Below are 16,820 nucleotides of genomic sequence, written 5' to 3'. Positions count from 1 at the left end.
CCAGGAGAATGGACAAACTCAAACACTGGTCAACAATGAACTGCCTTCTGTTTTCTTTTTGTCTTTTTTGTAACAAACACAATATTTTGTAATAAAATGGTTGAGCAAATACTTGTGTTTTATGTGGTATGTTGCAAACTTTAAAAAGAAGAAATAACGAAACCGTGGATTCAAGAAAGAATACACTCCTGTTTATTATTATTATTGCTCAATTCCTTGCGTTGTTCTGTCTTTCAGTGTAAACTCAATGTGTTGAGATGAGCTAGCTCTGATAAGAAACCGCACAATGAACCTACACAAAACATTAGGATGTTCATTTGTTGTGTTATTGTTGCATTGTTAGTACATTGTATCCATATCTTTGACAACAAGAATAGAAAGCACCCAAAGTGAGGAATGGGGTTTGGGGTTCTTTGATTTCAGTTAAAGAAGTTATTGTGGATCATCATACTTTACTCTTTATTATACACTTCCAACAAAAGCCCAAGATGTAGAACTTACGCTTTCTAACTCATACAATTCTATTTTCTTCCCTCACTTCCTAATGTTTACATCTAGTTCAGTTTGTACAAAAATATATCAAATGCAATTAGAAGAGATATTATGTATATATATAGTTGCATTGCTCCTTTACTAAAGGCAGAAACAGGATACAAGTGGAGTGGGATATGGATTCAGCTGAGCATCAAATCTACTGTAATGTCTGATACCTACATAATGTCTTCTCATACCTACACATCTCTACAGGCTTTATGTGCTCAACTCATTGATGTTCTTCCATCCGATACTAACAAAGAGAAGTTATGTTAAGTTAACAAAGATAAAAGCGGCTTGTTATCTTGATGCCTTGCAGAATAAGTTACCTCTGACATACGTAGAAAGATGCATTAAGATGATGAAGCTGCTGAGTGTCTGGATGTGATGAGTGGGTAGGTGCAGTACAGACAGGAGGGTAGGGATGTGATGAGTGGGTAGGTGCAGTACAGACAGGAGGGTAGGGATGTGATGAGTGGGTAGGTGCAGTACAGACAGGAGGGTAGGGATGTGATGAGTGGGTAGGTGCAGTACAGACAGGAGGGTAGGGATGTGATGAGTGGGTAGGTGCAGTACAGACAGGAGGGTAGGGATGTGATGAGTGGGTAGGTGCAGTACAGACAGGAGGGTAGGGATGTGATGAGTGGGTAGGTGCAGTACAGACAGGAGGGTAGGGATGTGATGAGTGGGTAGGTGCAGTACAGACAGGAGGGTAGGGATGTGATGAGTGGGTAGGTGCAGTACAGACAGGAGGGTAGGGATGTGATGAGTGGGTAGGTGCAGTACAGTCAGGAGGGTAGGGATGTGATGAGTGGGTAGGTGCAGTACAGACAGGAGGGTAGGGATGTGATGAGTGGGTAGGTGCAGTACAGACAGGAGGGTAGGGATGTGATGAGTGGGTAGGTGCAGTACAGACAGGAGGGTAGGGATGTGATGAGTGGGTAGGTGCAGTACAGACAGGAGGGTAGGGATGTGATGAGTGGGTAGGTGCAGTACAGACAGGAGGGTAGGGATGTGATGAGTGGGTAGGTGCAGTACAGACAGTACAGACATAGTCAGGAGGGTAGGGCATTAAAAGAAGACCAGTAACCAATTTCCTAAGACACAAAACACATTGCTGTCTTTATCAACAGCCAGTGGACAATTAAACTAGACCTAACCTTTTCACGCTGACTTTAAGCTGAAAAATAAAAACAGCACTGAGGTTACCGTCAGGGTAAAGAAGCATTTTTCCAACATTTTCCTCTTGCTGTCACCAGTATCTAAGGACTCGCAGTTTTACCAACCCAGTAACCTTCAGTTTTACTCTCATCAAACCGGTAAATATCAACCAGAAATGTTTTATTCAAAAAAGTTATTTTATCACCAAATAAAGGAAAGTAGAAAACATACAACTAAAAGAGGGGGGGGGGGAAAGCCCATCTCCAAAGAAAATACAAATAATGCACTTGTTGGTAATGATGCTGTAAACATTTCTCCATTAGTAGACTCTTGCCACAACTCCACTAGCCTCTATGTTAGCATTGAATCAGTCTGCCGGGATGGGCAGTTGGACCAGCCTTGGGAAGACACATTTACACTGAGTTAAAGGATGAAACCTCAGTCTTTTCCCTAGATTCAACCTCTCCTCCTTCCCAGTCTGGGGATCAGAACCCTTCTGGGCTGATGAGACGTGGAGGAGCAGGAGGGCTGGTTGTAGAATGGAGATGATGATGATGATGATGATGATGATGACGAGGAAGAGGTGCTAGAGCCTTAGTAGGTGGCGTCCACTGCGTTGATGTTGCTGTCCAGCTGGTGTCTGAAGGAGAGGCGGGCCTTGGTGGAGAAGTAGATCTGAGAACCGCTGAGGCTCGCGGCTCCGTCACCGTCACTGCCGTAGGACACCGTGGACGACAGACGCGGCTTCATCTCTTCTCTGGCTACTGAAGGAGCGGAGGGATGGAGGGATGGGAAGGAGAGGGGGAAGGGTGTTGGGGACAAATGAAGGTGGGAAAGGGATATAGGCCGGCAAGCAGAGAGAATGAGTCATTGAGCCAACAGACAAAGTTTCATAATGTACTTTTTTTGTTTTGTTTTGATGCTCTTGCACTTAATGATACATGCAAACGAGGTGGATAGAGTGAGTATGTGACAGAAAATGTATTATTGTGTTCGACAACCTGAGTGAAGCTCAAGGAAGACATTTGAGGTCATGTCCCTCCCTTGTTTAACGCATCTTGTCTTATTCAATATGTTTGATAATCTTGTGCAACATGTCAATGGTCATGACAACACACAGCCCTAGGCACAGTGAGTTTGACATAATGTAACTTGAAGCCTGCAGTGTTCTTACCTGTCACTGGGGGGCACTCTCTACCTTGCTTACACCGCTCTTTACAGCGCCTGTACCAGGGAAAGCACTGGAGTACCTTCACACCCATGGTTGGATGAAACCCTGAGGATAGAGAGAGAGAGAGAGAGAGAGAGAGAGAGAGAGAGAGAGAGAGAGAGAGAGAGAGAGAGAGAGAGAGAGAGAGAGAGAGAGAGAGAGAGAGAGAGAAGAGAGAGGGTGGGATGAATGGAGGAGTGAGGAAAGAGAGCAAAAGAAAAACGTACAAAAATATAATTTGTAAAACCTTGACCAAAACATCTTAGTCTAAAATGGATTGGTTTATTTTAGTCTCTATAACAACTGCCAAAACAATAACCCAACAAGGACAAACAATTTATTTTCCAAGGGTGTGAGTCTACCCCACCGCCTTATCAAGCCCGTATCAAGCAGACCAGACGTTTACTGACAGGCAAGGCCGATGACGGGTCCTTATCTCATCAAACGGTCAACGCATAATGGAATTAGCTAGTCCAGTCATTCAATGAGGGACAAAGACTTCAATAACAAGACAGAGATTAGCCTGTCTGCCAACAACACATGATAGCCAGCCACACGGTAGCAGCAAACCACCGCCCATTGACTAATCCATGAGTGGACGTCAATGAGCTCCACCAACACAGTGGGCTGACTGATTAAATCCTTGATAGGAATTACACAGAGGTCCCGTGTGCAAGACAGACGCACAGGCAGACTCATCGTGCTACACGAGCACTATACTTTAGGTATTAGCCACTCATGACCCAATGTTTGTTTTCAAAAACGAACGTGTGCCAGTGGGTGAATGCATTAACTCTGCATTACTATGCTCCTGGCAGGTTTTTATCCGCCTTACTTAACCTCATCACACACCATCGAAGCTGGTTTACAATTTGCATATCGCTTCCAAGTTGACAGACATGTACAGACAAGCTGGTGTGGCTGCTTGTTTGTGGGGGCAAGAGAGGCTACACTTTCACCTTTCTCCTGCTTATATCCTCATCACTGTCACTGATGGCCTAGTTTCCCAGGGCTGCATCTGGCTCCCAGGGTGCACCACTTGCTCTTTGATCTGGCACCTGCGACATGTTTGTCATGTCAGCCGTGGGTTCACCTATTAACTTCTACATCTCCGGTTTCAGGACCAGCACTGGCCTTCACAGTCGGCTGCTCTTCCATCTGCTGCGTCTGTGTAAAGATGACCTAAGGTGACCTCAGGTGGTGGTGATGACCTCAGGTGGTGTCCAGAGTCGGCCTAGAAGATTGATCACTATTGCTGGCACTGGTTTTAGAGAATAGCATGGAACGGTGGTGACCCTAGTGAGCTCTTATGTTTCGAAGCTTTATTTCAGTGTTGTGAGAGTCGTCGTCTAGAATCTATTCAGAGTAGCGTCATATTTATTTCTCGAGTGCTGCCGTTCTGTGTCCCGCTGACCCCTGTCACAGACTGTAGATAGCACAGTGGGTGTAATTACCCTCTTCACATGGTCTCATGAAGCCCTCTCACGAGGTTGTACATCACACACCCCTCAAATTAGCTCCACGTCTCTTTTAGGCTGGACGAAGACCACGGCGCTGACGAACTGAGCCATGACCAACGTACACGCGCCTGTCCCACGCCCTCCTCGACTTCCCTGATGTGAAATCTGTGTCTGACACTCCTCTGACTGAGGTGTCAGTCATTGTTTGCTACAGTACTGGTGTCTGTGTTCCTGCAGCTGTCTTCCACACTCAGGGGTGATGAGGTCATCTCACAGAGACGTGACGGCTCTCTCGTTTGCACACTTGAGCTCCACACTTTTGAGCTACTTTAACACCCAGGGATCAGGCCAACGGGGGACTCATCAATGTGGCAGCCATTCCACTCCATTAAGGGTCACGTTGGGTGACAGCCTCACATTCTCTCTTTCTCTCAATTTCAATTTCAATTTCAATTTTAGGGATTTATTGGCATGAGAAACATACGTTTACATTGCCAAAGCAAGTGTGAAGATAAAAAACAAACAAAAAAAGAATGTCATGTATGACTAGAATATAGAAATGATTAAACAGAGATATATATGTATATATTTAATATACAGGTAAATAAAGATACTTTAAAATAAAAAAAATTGCGTAGATATTGCAGTTTAAAAAAATATAAATACAAATAAATGAGAACTGTGTAAACAGGATCCTTTCTCTCTCTCTCTCTCTCTCTCTCTCTCTCTCTCTCTCTCTCTCTCTCTCTCTCTCTCTCTCTCTCTCTTTTACCTCCACCTCCCCTAACCCTAAATCCTGAATCCCCCCCCCCTCTCTCTCTCTTTTTCTCTCCCCCTCTCTCTCTCTCAGGTGATGGAAATCCTGTCCCATACTGAAGTTGGGACCATCCAGTTGAGATGAGAAGTATTGGCTACAGTGACCAAGCCCATCTACACACCTACAAAAATATTGGCTTTTGAGATAAAGACTGATCAATTGAGCCAATAGGCACTTTGACAATTCTCAGGGAAGTGAAGATTGTTTGTAATGGCTCTACATGGGTACACCATTAATGCTGAACAGCTTTTGACCACAGAAAAGACATGTCTGGTTTGTTATTGTACAAAGGAGATGGAGGAAAAGAGAGCGGTGGTGGAGAGGAAAGATAACAAACTGGCCGCTCATGTAGAGCACAAGACTGTTACTGTTCAGACTGTTACTGTTCAGACTGTTACTGTTCAGACTGTTACTGTTCAGACTGTTACTGTTCAGACTGTTACTGTTCAGACTGTTCAGGCTGTTACTGTTCAGACTGTTACTGTTCAGACTGTTACTGTTCAGACTGTTCAGGCTGTTACTGTTCAGACTGTTACTGTTCAGACTGTTACTGTTCAGACTGTTACTGTTCAGACTGTTCAGACTGTTACTGTTCACACTGTTACTGTTCAGACTGTTACTGTTCAGACTGTTCAGACTGTTACTGTTCAGACTGTTACTGTTCAGACTGTTACTGTTCAGGCTGTTACTGTTCAGACTGTTACTGTTCAGACTGTTACTGTTCAGACTGTTCAGGCTGTTACTGTTCAGACTGTTACTGTTCAGACTGTTACTGTTCAGACTGTTACTGTTCAGACTGTTACTGTTCAGACTGTTCAGACTGTTCAGACTGTTACTGTTCACACTGTTACTGTTCAGACTGTTACTGTTCAGACTGTTACTGTTCAGACTGTTACTGTTCAGACTGTTACTGTTCAGACTGTTACTGTTCAGACTGTTACTGTTCAGACTGTTACTGTTCAGACTGTTACTGTTCAGACTGTTCAGACTGTTCAGACTGTTCACACTGTTACTGTTCAGACTGTTACTGTTCAGACTGTTACTGTTCAGACTGTTACTGTTCAGACTGTTACTGTTCAGACTGTTACTGTTCAGACTGTTACTGTTCAGACTGTTACTGTTCAGGCTGTTCAGGTTTCTTTTCCAGAGCTTTCAATGCACTGGTTGCACAGCAATACTACATTCTTTGTGTATTAATAACCACACTGTGCAGTGTGCACACTCACACACTTTCTGTCTCACACATGCATGCATGCAAACACACACACACACACACACACACACACACACACACACACACACAGACAGACACACACACACACACACACACACACACACACACAGACACACACACGGCCAGGTCAGCGGTGAGGAATTTGGGGTCCTGGTCATTACTGCCTCTAGCACTAGGGGTCTGGCAGCAGACGGCAGAACAGAAACAGAAAAACAACTCAGCCGGTCCAGAGAGAAGAGAACAGAGTGCTGCCCACCTCCACCACAGAGAGGGGGAGAGCTGGACCCACCTCCACCACAGAGAGGGGGAGAGCTGGACCCACCTCCACCACAGAGAGGGGGAGAGCTGGACCCACCTCCACCACAGAGAGGGGGAGAGCTGGACCCACCTCCACCACAGAGAGGGGGAGAGCTGGACCCACCTCCACCACAGAGAGGGGGAGAGCTGGACCCACCTCCACCACAGAGAGGGGGGGGGGGAGCTGGACCACCTCCACCACAAGCTGGACCCGGGCCCTTTTTTCCTGTGCTTGTTTTTCTAAGTGCGTTAGCTCAGAGACTAAAGATTGCTCAATTTGACTCAACTACTTAGTTATGTACACATGTCTTATCCTCTTCAGATATGAAGGTATTACTCAAAACAGTCATTCGATGTCTTACCCTCCTCTTCATTGTTTTCGTGTTTGCAAGGGACATGTATGTGCGTGTTTGTGTTTTCAGGCAAATGCTGAAATGGAGCTGGTGGGTCATGTTAACACATACAAGAGTGTGTGTCTTTGTTTCTGCAATACTGTAATAAACCTTTCAGCAAATAGAAGGAGGAACAGCGAGGAAGACTATGATGTAATTCTACACCGTATGCTGTTTTCCATTGAAATAATAACCTATCCATTCCAAGTCTTCAACACCTTATGAAAGACAAAGTGTGCAATGGGAACATGTGGCACCGAGCCTGTAATGCCCCTTAACACTGGGCCCCAGACCCAGCAGAGAGACCTGGCCATGGGCTCTGAGGCTCTGACGCAGTTGTGCCCGCTGCCCACTCAAATTGGAGCCCTCGCCCACACCCACAACAGCAATGGAAAGAACTTTCTTTTGAGCCACTTCTCTACAAACAGTTCTTAACCTATCTAGATCCTTCTGCTCAGCACCGCCTCCATTTAAGCACATTTCTTTACTTCGATGTGCAGCAGAGAGACCTGGCCATGGGCTCTGAGGCTCTGACGCAGTTGTGCCCGCTGCCCACTCAAATTGGAGCCCTCGCCCACACCCACAACAGCAATGGAAAGAACTTTCTTTTGAGCCACTTCTCTACAAACAGTTCTTAACCTATCTAGATCCTTCTGCTCAGCACCGCCTCCATTTAAGCACATTTCTTTACTTCGATGTGTGAGTTGAGTTTAGTTGCACAGATGTGTTTATATCAAACCAAGTATTATCCATCCAGGCAAAATGTCCATTGTTTTACCAAGTTGTAAAAAGTGGCTTTATGAAGTACGTGCATGGGGGCAAGGGTTGAATTAAGTGCCAGACGGGCTAATCCAGCTGCCCCCCCACCCCTCTCTCTCCCTCTCTCTCATAATGACACCACTGCTGGACTGAGAAATGCCAGAAGTTTCTGCACAAACTGTTTTTGCGCATGTAAATGTAAATTGCGCATGTAAACAATAAATGGACTGTTTCCACCGTGCTCACAGGACGTTTATTCATCAAGCATTCTCCGGAAAATGTATGACTTAAAGTTGTGACTGGACATCACATGTAAAGTAGCAATCAGGGATTGGTACATCCATTTTTAGACTTTTTAAATGAATGATATTTAGTAATTGATTCTTAAAGAGTTCTTACGGATCATGAGCATGAACTGTCTGTACCTGGATGGTCAGTCCTTTCCAGGCACATGCCGTGAGCTTTTAGATTGGGTAAGCATAAGATATAGAAATACACATAATTACACATACACGCTATCAGTGAACGCAGTTTCAAGGAAATGCAATTTTGATGCCCTAGAACCCGCTAATAAACGGTAGTGTCACTTTGTGATCAGATTACCAAAAACAAAAAAACAGTTGCCAGTTTCGACTATATCAGGGGTGCTCATTGTTCAATCTTTTTTGAACCAAGATCTTTTCAAGTAGCCAGCCTGCTGAAATCTACAAGTCCAGTTTCAACATCGCAAACGCACAACACAGACACACACCGTTTCCATCCTCCATAGTAAACTCACAACACACTTTCTTTTCACACTTTGTCACACAGGCACTTAGCTCTCGGCATTTAGCCAGTAGTTCTGTTTTTCCAGTCCAATCTACGAAATCCCTTTAGGTCGCTGACAGCAATGTCCATATTCACAAAATCAAGCAAGTTATTGTAGTATATTTCTGTAGTATGTATGATCTATGTATGAATATGTGGTATGTTTTAGACACACACACATGCCAGGGCATGCAGGGACACAGATGACCAGCAGGGACCTTTGGGGGGTGGGCAGGGACACACATGCACGCTGGCCCCTCCCCTCTGGAGGGGAACGGGGAGAGAGACACGACAAGCGCTCTCTTGCAGCCCAGGATCCACGGGGAACAGATGTAATGTATAAACCTGCCTGTAACTAATTAAATTGTCTTAAACGAACTGTTCTTTGATTCATAATCAATAAGAATACACGACAGTAAATGGCGAGCAAGCGACGGAGATAAATGTAACTTAATTTACAGTATTTTGCGAACTTCAATCTAACAAAGAAGGTAGATTTTCTGCAGAAATCTCTCTCTAGTCGATTGGTGTGTTTAAAATAAACTGTAAATCTCAGATAAGTTATAGTCAAAAGAATCTGTGTAACGGTAATCTTGTTGGAATAGATGCAAACTTTTCATAAATCTTTGAGGCGCTGGGTGGTGAGAGCCGGACTTGGAAGCCCGTTTTTTGTAAAATATAGTGTTTAATGGTAAGGTTTGTTTGTACGGTATTGGAATATCGTGTGTGTGTTTGTGTAAAATTCGGTGAGGTTGTGTTTATGTGTTGGAGTGTGGGTGGACTCGGTAGTCTGTTTTATATTGTAGCAGTGGAGAACATGTGAGGCTCTTTTGTCTATTTGATAGACGCCATTTTTATGAGGGTGTTGCAGTGTACTGTCGGCGGAGTTTAGACGCCATTTGCATTTAGACGCCATTTGCAGTGTGTCGGAGAGTCTATTCTTGGACGCCATTTTTCTTTGTCCTTGAGAAAGGACACACACAGGGGCCATCTTTGTGAGGGAAGCGTGAACGTAGAATATTTGAATGAGATAAATAGTGGTTTAACTGGATTGAAAGATATTGCTGTGTCGTGAAAAGTAGTTGTGTTAAAGAGATATGGTGAATTGATCTCGGGGTATTTTAAATAGTTTAGAGTTACGGTTAAAACATTCATAGCCTTGGCTAAGAGTTGGCGCATGCGCAATCGATGCGCGTTAGCCGGAGCACAGCTCCATCTGCTGGTCGAAATACGACAATACATTTTAAAACACTAAATCCTCAGGGAGATACAGCTGAGGTCGATGAAACAGTCCGATACATTAATAAATAGATGGTTAAATGATTGTTCTATATTAAATTACTTTAATTAATTTAATTAATTACTTATCAGTTGAATTAATTATTCAGATCATTCATTTTCTGTTTCCCAAAACAATTGATTGATTCCATAAGTTTTAAATCAATGTATATGATGATATAGTGAATAATTCTAACTAATCATTTATTCCTTTCAAATAACAAGTCGATTTCCTTACAGATTGTAATGAATAATTAATCATTTTATTCCTTTCAAATAACAAGTCGATTTCCTTACAGATTGTAATGAATAATTAATCATTTTATTCCTTCCCAATGACAAGTCGATTTCTTTACAAGTTGTGATTAATATTTGTAATTTACATCTTTTATTTTAGTTAGGTCATTTCCACAGTTTTTGATTAAGAATAGCAGAATAGTTTGTATTGATAATTAAGCAGTAAAAGGGTTTTTGTGGGTCAGTGAATACTTAGGTGTGACCAGCTTTTGTGATTTAATAATTGTGTTGACCAGAACTGTAATTAGTATTGAATGAGTAATTAAGATACATTCATAAACAATTAGGAAACACATTTAAGTATAAAGTACTTACACAGAGATTAGATTTAAGTTAATACTGCACTGACATACACAAGAGGCAAGTCTGTTATTCTGGAGTTGCAGGGTTTTTGTGGGGATGGTTAATACAGTTATATTGGACTAGCATTTGTTTAGCAAACAAGACAAAATAAGGTGGGTTGTAAGAAGCGTACACCTTATCTAATATAGAATATTGTCAGCATATTGAGCCAAGTAGAATGGGGTCGAATTCCACGAAGCTGTTAAAAGATATTAGTGAACATCGTGGAATGTTGGCTACGTTATCCCCTATGGCTGTAGTGGAAAAAATGAATCCTCTTGTTAGGGAAATTAGCAAAATGTCAACGAAATGGAATAGCCGTTGGGCATACATTGAACAGCCGTGGCCGAAAGAGGGCAGCATTAATTTACAATTAATTGCAACATTGGAGATACTTATCAATGGGCACAAAGCACATCAAAGAGGAAAGATTAGATCAGAGAAACGCAAGTTAGAGTTAGCTATTTTAGATCTATTTAAGGTAGAGGGACAGAAAATAGCTCAGTGTCCTGCCTCCAGTCCCCCTCCATATGCTAAGGCACTGGAGGATCATTCCCAGAAGAAGAAGAAGGAGCCAAGGGGAAAAGGGGACGACAGGAGTGACGAGGAAGATGACAGCGAAGATGGCAGTGCAGACTCAAGTGATGACGACAATGCAGATGGAGGCTACAACGCGCAGGTCCGGAAGATGATAGCCACAGCCGAAAGGAAAGGTGGGAGAAGACGCCCGGAGAAAGAGGGAGATTGTCACCGAATGTCATCAAATACATTAAAGAACTGTCCAGTGCTGATTCGGGGTAACAAGATGGAATATCATCCGTGGCATCATACAGATTTGTCTGAAGTGATCGAGAAACTCCCAGTTCTTCAAGAGGGAGGACATTCGTGGACGCGAGGGGTTGACGTGATACTGATAGGAACGCAGGTCGCGATGGGGGACCTGAAAAGACTCTTAGCTTTTATTGCAGGATTGGATACAATGCAGGAAATATTGATGAAGGCAGGACTTCATAGATATATCAATACATCAGTTTATGATCCAGAGCTTTTCGCAGCAAACAGAGGCAAACTGTGGAAAGCAATCAGGGAGATCTACCCTACTCACATTCACCCAGACAATATCATTGTGAAGCCACTGGGGGGGGATGAGAATCCCAGGGGTTATATTGCCCGTATGCACTCTCAATGGAGAAGTGTGACAGGGAAAGACGCTGAAGATAACCCCTTAGAAAAATCCATAATCAGGGAAAAAATACAAGAAGGGCTTCCTACCCCAGTTAAGGATAAGCTAGCAGAAGTGGTGGGGCTACGACACATGAACAAAGCTGTTTATATAGACCACGTAGCCCATCAAGTTGAGTTATATCGAAAGAACATTGAGATACAGAAGGCACGAGACGAAGAATCCCTCAGAATATTGACTCATTTGCAATTGACTGAAAGCGAGAGGAACATAGAGGGAGTGCAGGCTTTAGCCCCACAGCAACAGCCACCTGGAGTGCAGACTGCTACTTACCAGTCCTACTCACAGGGGCCACAAGGGGGGTATCCTGCTACTTACCAGTCCTACCCACAGGGGCCACAAGGGGGGTATCCATACCCACAAGGGCCACCAGGGGTGCAAGCGGTTCCATACCAGATGTACACACAGCCTGGCCAAGGACCACCACCAGGGGGATGGACAGCAGCAGGGAAGGAGATGCTAGACCCATGCCAATGCGACCAGAATGGACATCTAGCCTGTGCCTGCTGCAACAGGCCCCAGGGGGCCGCAGGGGGGAGCCAAGGAGGAGGATATTGGCCCCCTACTACACCTGCTCCAGGAGTGATGAACCCTTACGGAGGCCCAGCAGCTGGCCTATAGGGGTGCCCGGAAGATCCGAGTGGGAGGTGCCAGCTGGTGGTGACACAGAAGCCTGAAGGCGCCACGCACCTCCCTATGTCTAGAGAATATGTGAAGACAATCGGATTTGAGGGAATTAAACAGCTGATTCCTACAACTGAGCTTGTAGACTTAGAGTACAAGGGACAGAGAGCAACTCTGTCAACACTTGTGTCAGAACACACGCCAACAGGGCTGCTAGGGAGAGATGCTCTATGCCAATTGAACTGTACAGTAAAATGCACACCTAACGGCTGTCAGGTGACGGTGCCATCCGGTGTTCAGATTCCATCGACAGCCAGAGTGATTAAGCATAGAACAGACCTACAAGCTTTGCCTTTAAAGGGAGCTGATATAGAATATTGGGTTGATGGGTCTTGTTACGGGGTAGGAGAAACGTTGTGCGCTGGGTATTCCTTAGTTAAAGCACAGAATTCAAAGTTTATTGTAGAACAGGCTGAGGCAGTTCCTCAGCCTTGCTCGGCTCAGTTGGCTGAATTGATTGCCCTCACAGAAGCATGCAACTTGGGAACCGGACGGAGAGTGACAGTGTACACCGACTCTGCCTATGCACATAATGTTTGTCATTTTAATGGAGCTGTATGGAGGGGGCGGGGTTTTAAGAGAACTGATGGTACGCCTATACAGCATCACGCACAGATCATGAAGCTGTTACAAGCCATGATGAAGCCAAAGGAATTAGCTATAGTGAAGTGTGCCACACACAGGTCTGACTCATCACATGTCACACAAGGTAACAGGGCTGCAGAGGATGCAGCCAAAGCCATTACAGGAGCAGACAAGGCAGGTAAAGGTCTTCTGGTCACACATGAAAAGCAATTACAGGGCATGGTCACACTTGAGGATTTATTGATGTTACAGAGTAGAGTAACTACGTTAGACAAGAGCGTTTGGCTAGCAAGGGGGGCAAGTCAGGATGACACAGGTCTATGGAGGAATCATGAGGGGTTGGTTGTAGCACCCTCAGATTTATTAGGCATGTTAATACAGGAAGCTCATGGATTAGCACATGTGGCTAGGGGGGAGGTAAGACGCAAGATCACCAAGAAATATGGGTTTTGGAGTCCATATTTGATGGGACAGATTGACCATGCTTTAGGTCAATGTGGGGTCTGTTGGAGAAACAACATCAGAGTGGGTACACCAGTGGTGTCTGGGCATATCCCTACCCCAATAGGGCCACGGGTGGTGGACAGGGGGGTGGATGTACAGAGTAGGCAGGATGTTGTGCCAACAGGTGCCGAGGTCCCCAGAGAACCTGAGAAGGAGGAGCTACGAGGAGATGCTGTGGTGTTGCCAGAGCCAGTGGCAATGCCAGTGTTACAGCCAGTGTTACAGCCAGTGACATTACCGGCAGTGCCTGAAACCGAGGGGACAGCGGAAAGCTGTCCAGATGCCAATGAACCAGAAACCAACGAAGCAGAGAGTGTTGACAGTCTGGAGGTCCAGCCTGGGGGTGTCCAAAGCCTGGACATCTGTGCTACTGGGGATGCTGGCGAGTGCCTGCACCATGCTTCAGATGATGCTGAGGGCGACTCCCCAGACCTTGATCAGCGTGGGAGGGGACCAGGCGGCTGCCTTAACCTCAATGACACTGACGGACGACGACCAGTTAGGAAAAGATTAAAGACTATGAATAGGGTAGTGAAGCAGCAGATCAAAGGGAACGACGGGAATGGACAGCAGATGATAGCATGGCTGGAAACGGTCTTAGGGGCATGGGAAACTTACTTTGCTAAGATAGGCGCACCTATTATAGCAGACATGATTTTTGACTTTCTTAGGAGGCAGGGCCTCATTGACTGTTTTTGGAAAATCAGTCACTCAGTCCACGTTAATGAACTTTTCAGAAGACTAGTCCTCACCTGAGGTGAAGATCTATGCATTAATGCATTCCCTTTGTCCTATGCTTACTGTTGGTGAATTATGTGTTATGATAACTGAATGTCATTATTTGTGTAGTGTTTGTTTGTTTCTATATCGTGTGATTGAGGTCAGTTGAGAAGTGATGTGGTGGTTATACAAAGCTAGGAGAGAGGTTCTGTTCCTAGCGCAACGAAAATGGAAAGCTCCTGACTATGGAAGTGTTATCAATCTGAGACAGCGGTAAAGGCTGTTCTCCAACTGGGTACAAGTGCTAGTAACCTCTGACCCCGACGCTTCAAGGACAAAGAAAACATCGGTCGTTGGAAGTTTCTGTATTGATTTGTGCATGATAAACTGTGTTTAGTTTAATTGTGATTGTTATTTTCAAAATTCTTTTTATTATTGGTTGTTTTCTATTTTTGTTTATGATATCTTTGGTTCCTAATACTGGTCCTGGGTTGGTCTGTGTTATTGTGCTTCTTGTGTTGTGTGTTGGTGTAGTTTTTCTGTCTGTTGTTGTTTATTTTTTAATTTTTAATTTTATTTTTAAAAAAGAAAAAAAAAAAAAAAAAAATTTTTTGGGGATGTTTTGTGGGGTTTTGTGTTTTTGTTTTTGTTTTATGGTAGTTTAGTTTCGGAACACCCTCTGGGTGGTCCGAGGGGGGATGTGTAGTATATTTCTGTAGTATGTATGATCTATGTATGAATATGTGGTATGTTTTAGACACACACACATGCCAGGGCATGCAGGGACACAGATGACCAGCAGGGACCTTTGGGGGGTGGGCAGGGACACACATGCACGCTGGCCCCTCCCCTCTGGAGGGGAACGGGGAGAGAGACACGACAAGCGCTCTCTTGCAGCCCAGGATCCACGGGGAACAGATGTAATGTATAAACCTGCCTGTAACTAATTAAATTGTCTTAAACGAACTGTTCTTTGATTCATAATCAATAAGAATACACGACATTATCCTTATTGATTATTATTATTTAGATCGTTTGAGCTAGCTGGCATAAGCTATTCTGCCGGGCGAGAGGTGAAATGTTAAGTGAACTTGAAAGTGATAAGAGCCAATCAGTAGCTCTTATCGGAATGAAAGAACTACTGATTGGCTATAAGCATGCTTACCCTGGCCACATTAAACAGCGGGCTGAGGCATCGAAAAAAAAAAAAAAAAAGACATTTTCACGCATTCGAATGTACGCGAGGGAAAGCAGAGAGAGAAGTGCTTATAATGTAACGCAATGCAGGCAGAGTAGGAAGTGCTTACTCCTGCAGGTGGCGCTAAAAATGCAACGTCAAAATGAATGACTCCTGCTGCCCTGGGACCTAAAATACGACTCTTTTAATGAAAACAAACAAACTGTTACATGCACTTTTATTTTAATATTTTCACGGTCCTTTTTATTTTTTCGTTGGGTAAGCACTGCTTACTCTGCTTATATGGACGGCACGTCCCTTTCCTATCATATATATTCATACATATAGCTCCGTCTATGAATTTGAGTCACATCTCCGGCCCCATCCCTCCAGCTGTTCATCCCCCCAAAAGTGTCGGGGAGACCCCTCTGTTGTTGTTGTTATGCTGTTGTTAATTATGCTGTTGTTAAGTATGCAGCCTAACAGACAGTCGCACCAGTATAATCGATCCGTTCTAAACGTCACCCCACCCTCCAGCAGCTCTCCTGCGCCTCTCAGGGATCCTCTCACTCCGACACGCAGCCCTCAGCCCTCAGCCCTCCCCGAGGCAAGCTGCACTTTTAAGAATATGATTTTGATTTTATATGCTAATATTTTCATGCCATTCATGTATTTCTTGGAAGTCATCACAGTTTTGATATATCAACTTAACATAATAACGATGTTGACATTGCTTAAATGTAAATGTAACCTAGAGAAAGAAACAGTTCAACGTCTTTAAACTCAACTCATTGCCTACCTGAGACAGCGACCTGGCAAATGGATCAGGATGAAGAATGCGCAAAAGTTCTGTTCGTCTGGAGACTATTTGGTCCAATTTCAATAGTGTGATTTCACCATTTGCAGCTTTGCCTCGTCGACTTTCAAACATCAAATGAGTTCACTGTTGTTAACTATCACGAAAAGCGCTAAATATATCTATTATATAGGATTTGACAGGAGTCCGTGCGAGTCTTCCGTGTGTTTACATGAACATGGAAAGGCTGCTAGGGCGCATGGAGGGACTGAACTTTAAATAGCTAATCCCTGGAGTGTGACAGCCAGCAGTCACCCCTCCCACTCTCTATCTCCCTCCTTCTCTCTCTATCTCCCTCCTTCTCTCTTCCTCTCCCTCCTTCTCTCTTCCTCTCCCTCCCACTCTCTTCCTCTCCCTCCTTCTCTCTCCTCTCCCTCCTTCTCTCTTCCTCTCCCTCCTTCTCTCTTCCTCTCTCTCCTTCTCTCTTCCTCTCTCTCCTTCTCTCTCCTCTCCCTCCTTCTCT

At 44.4% G+C, this 16,820-nt stretch overlaps 1 protein-coding gene across 2 annotated transcripts; it reads right to left on the bottom strand.

Annotated features, from left to right (window-relative positions):
- Positions 1 to 191: 191 nt before the first annotated feature.
- On the bottom strand, positions 192 to 16,543 carry LOC308172321 (uncharacterized protein C17orf114). 2 transcript variants are annotated; one of them, XM_080547227.1, is made up of 3 exons: positions 16,301 to 16,543; positions 2,870 to 2,971; positions 192 to 2,459 (listed from the first exon to the last, which is right to left on the bottom strand). In XM_080547227.1, exons 2-3 carry the CDS (start codon positions 2,955 to 2,957, stop codon positions 2,290 to 2,292), a joined length of 258 nt encoding a protein of 85 aa, XP_080403353.1. In that variant the 5' UTR covers positions 2,958 to 2,971; positions 16,301 to 16,543; the 3' UTR covers positions 192 to 2,289. The 2 variants fall into 2 exon arrangements, with proteins under 2 accessions (XP_080403353.1, XP_080403354.1); XM_080547228.1 differs by having other exon boundaries at positions 192 to 2,456.
- Positions 16,544 to 16,820: the final 277 nt, after the last annotated feature.

Source organism: Nansenia antarctica (genome assembly GCF_963989245.1).
Source record: "Nansenia antarctica genome assembly, chromosome: 17".
NCBI classification, from domain to species: Eukaryota; Metazoa; Chordata; class Actinopteri; order Argentiniformes; family Microstomatidae; genus Nansenia; species Nansenia antarctica.
This window is presented reverse-complemented; position numbering and strand designations above follow the sequence as displayed.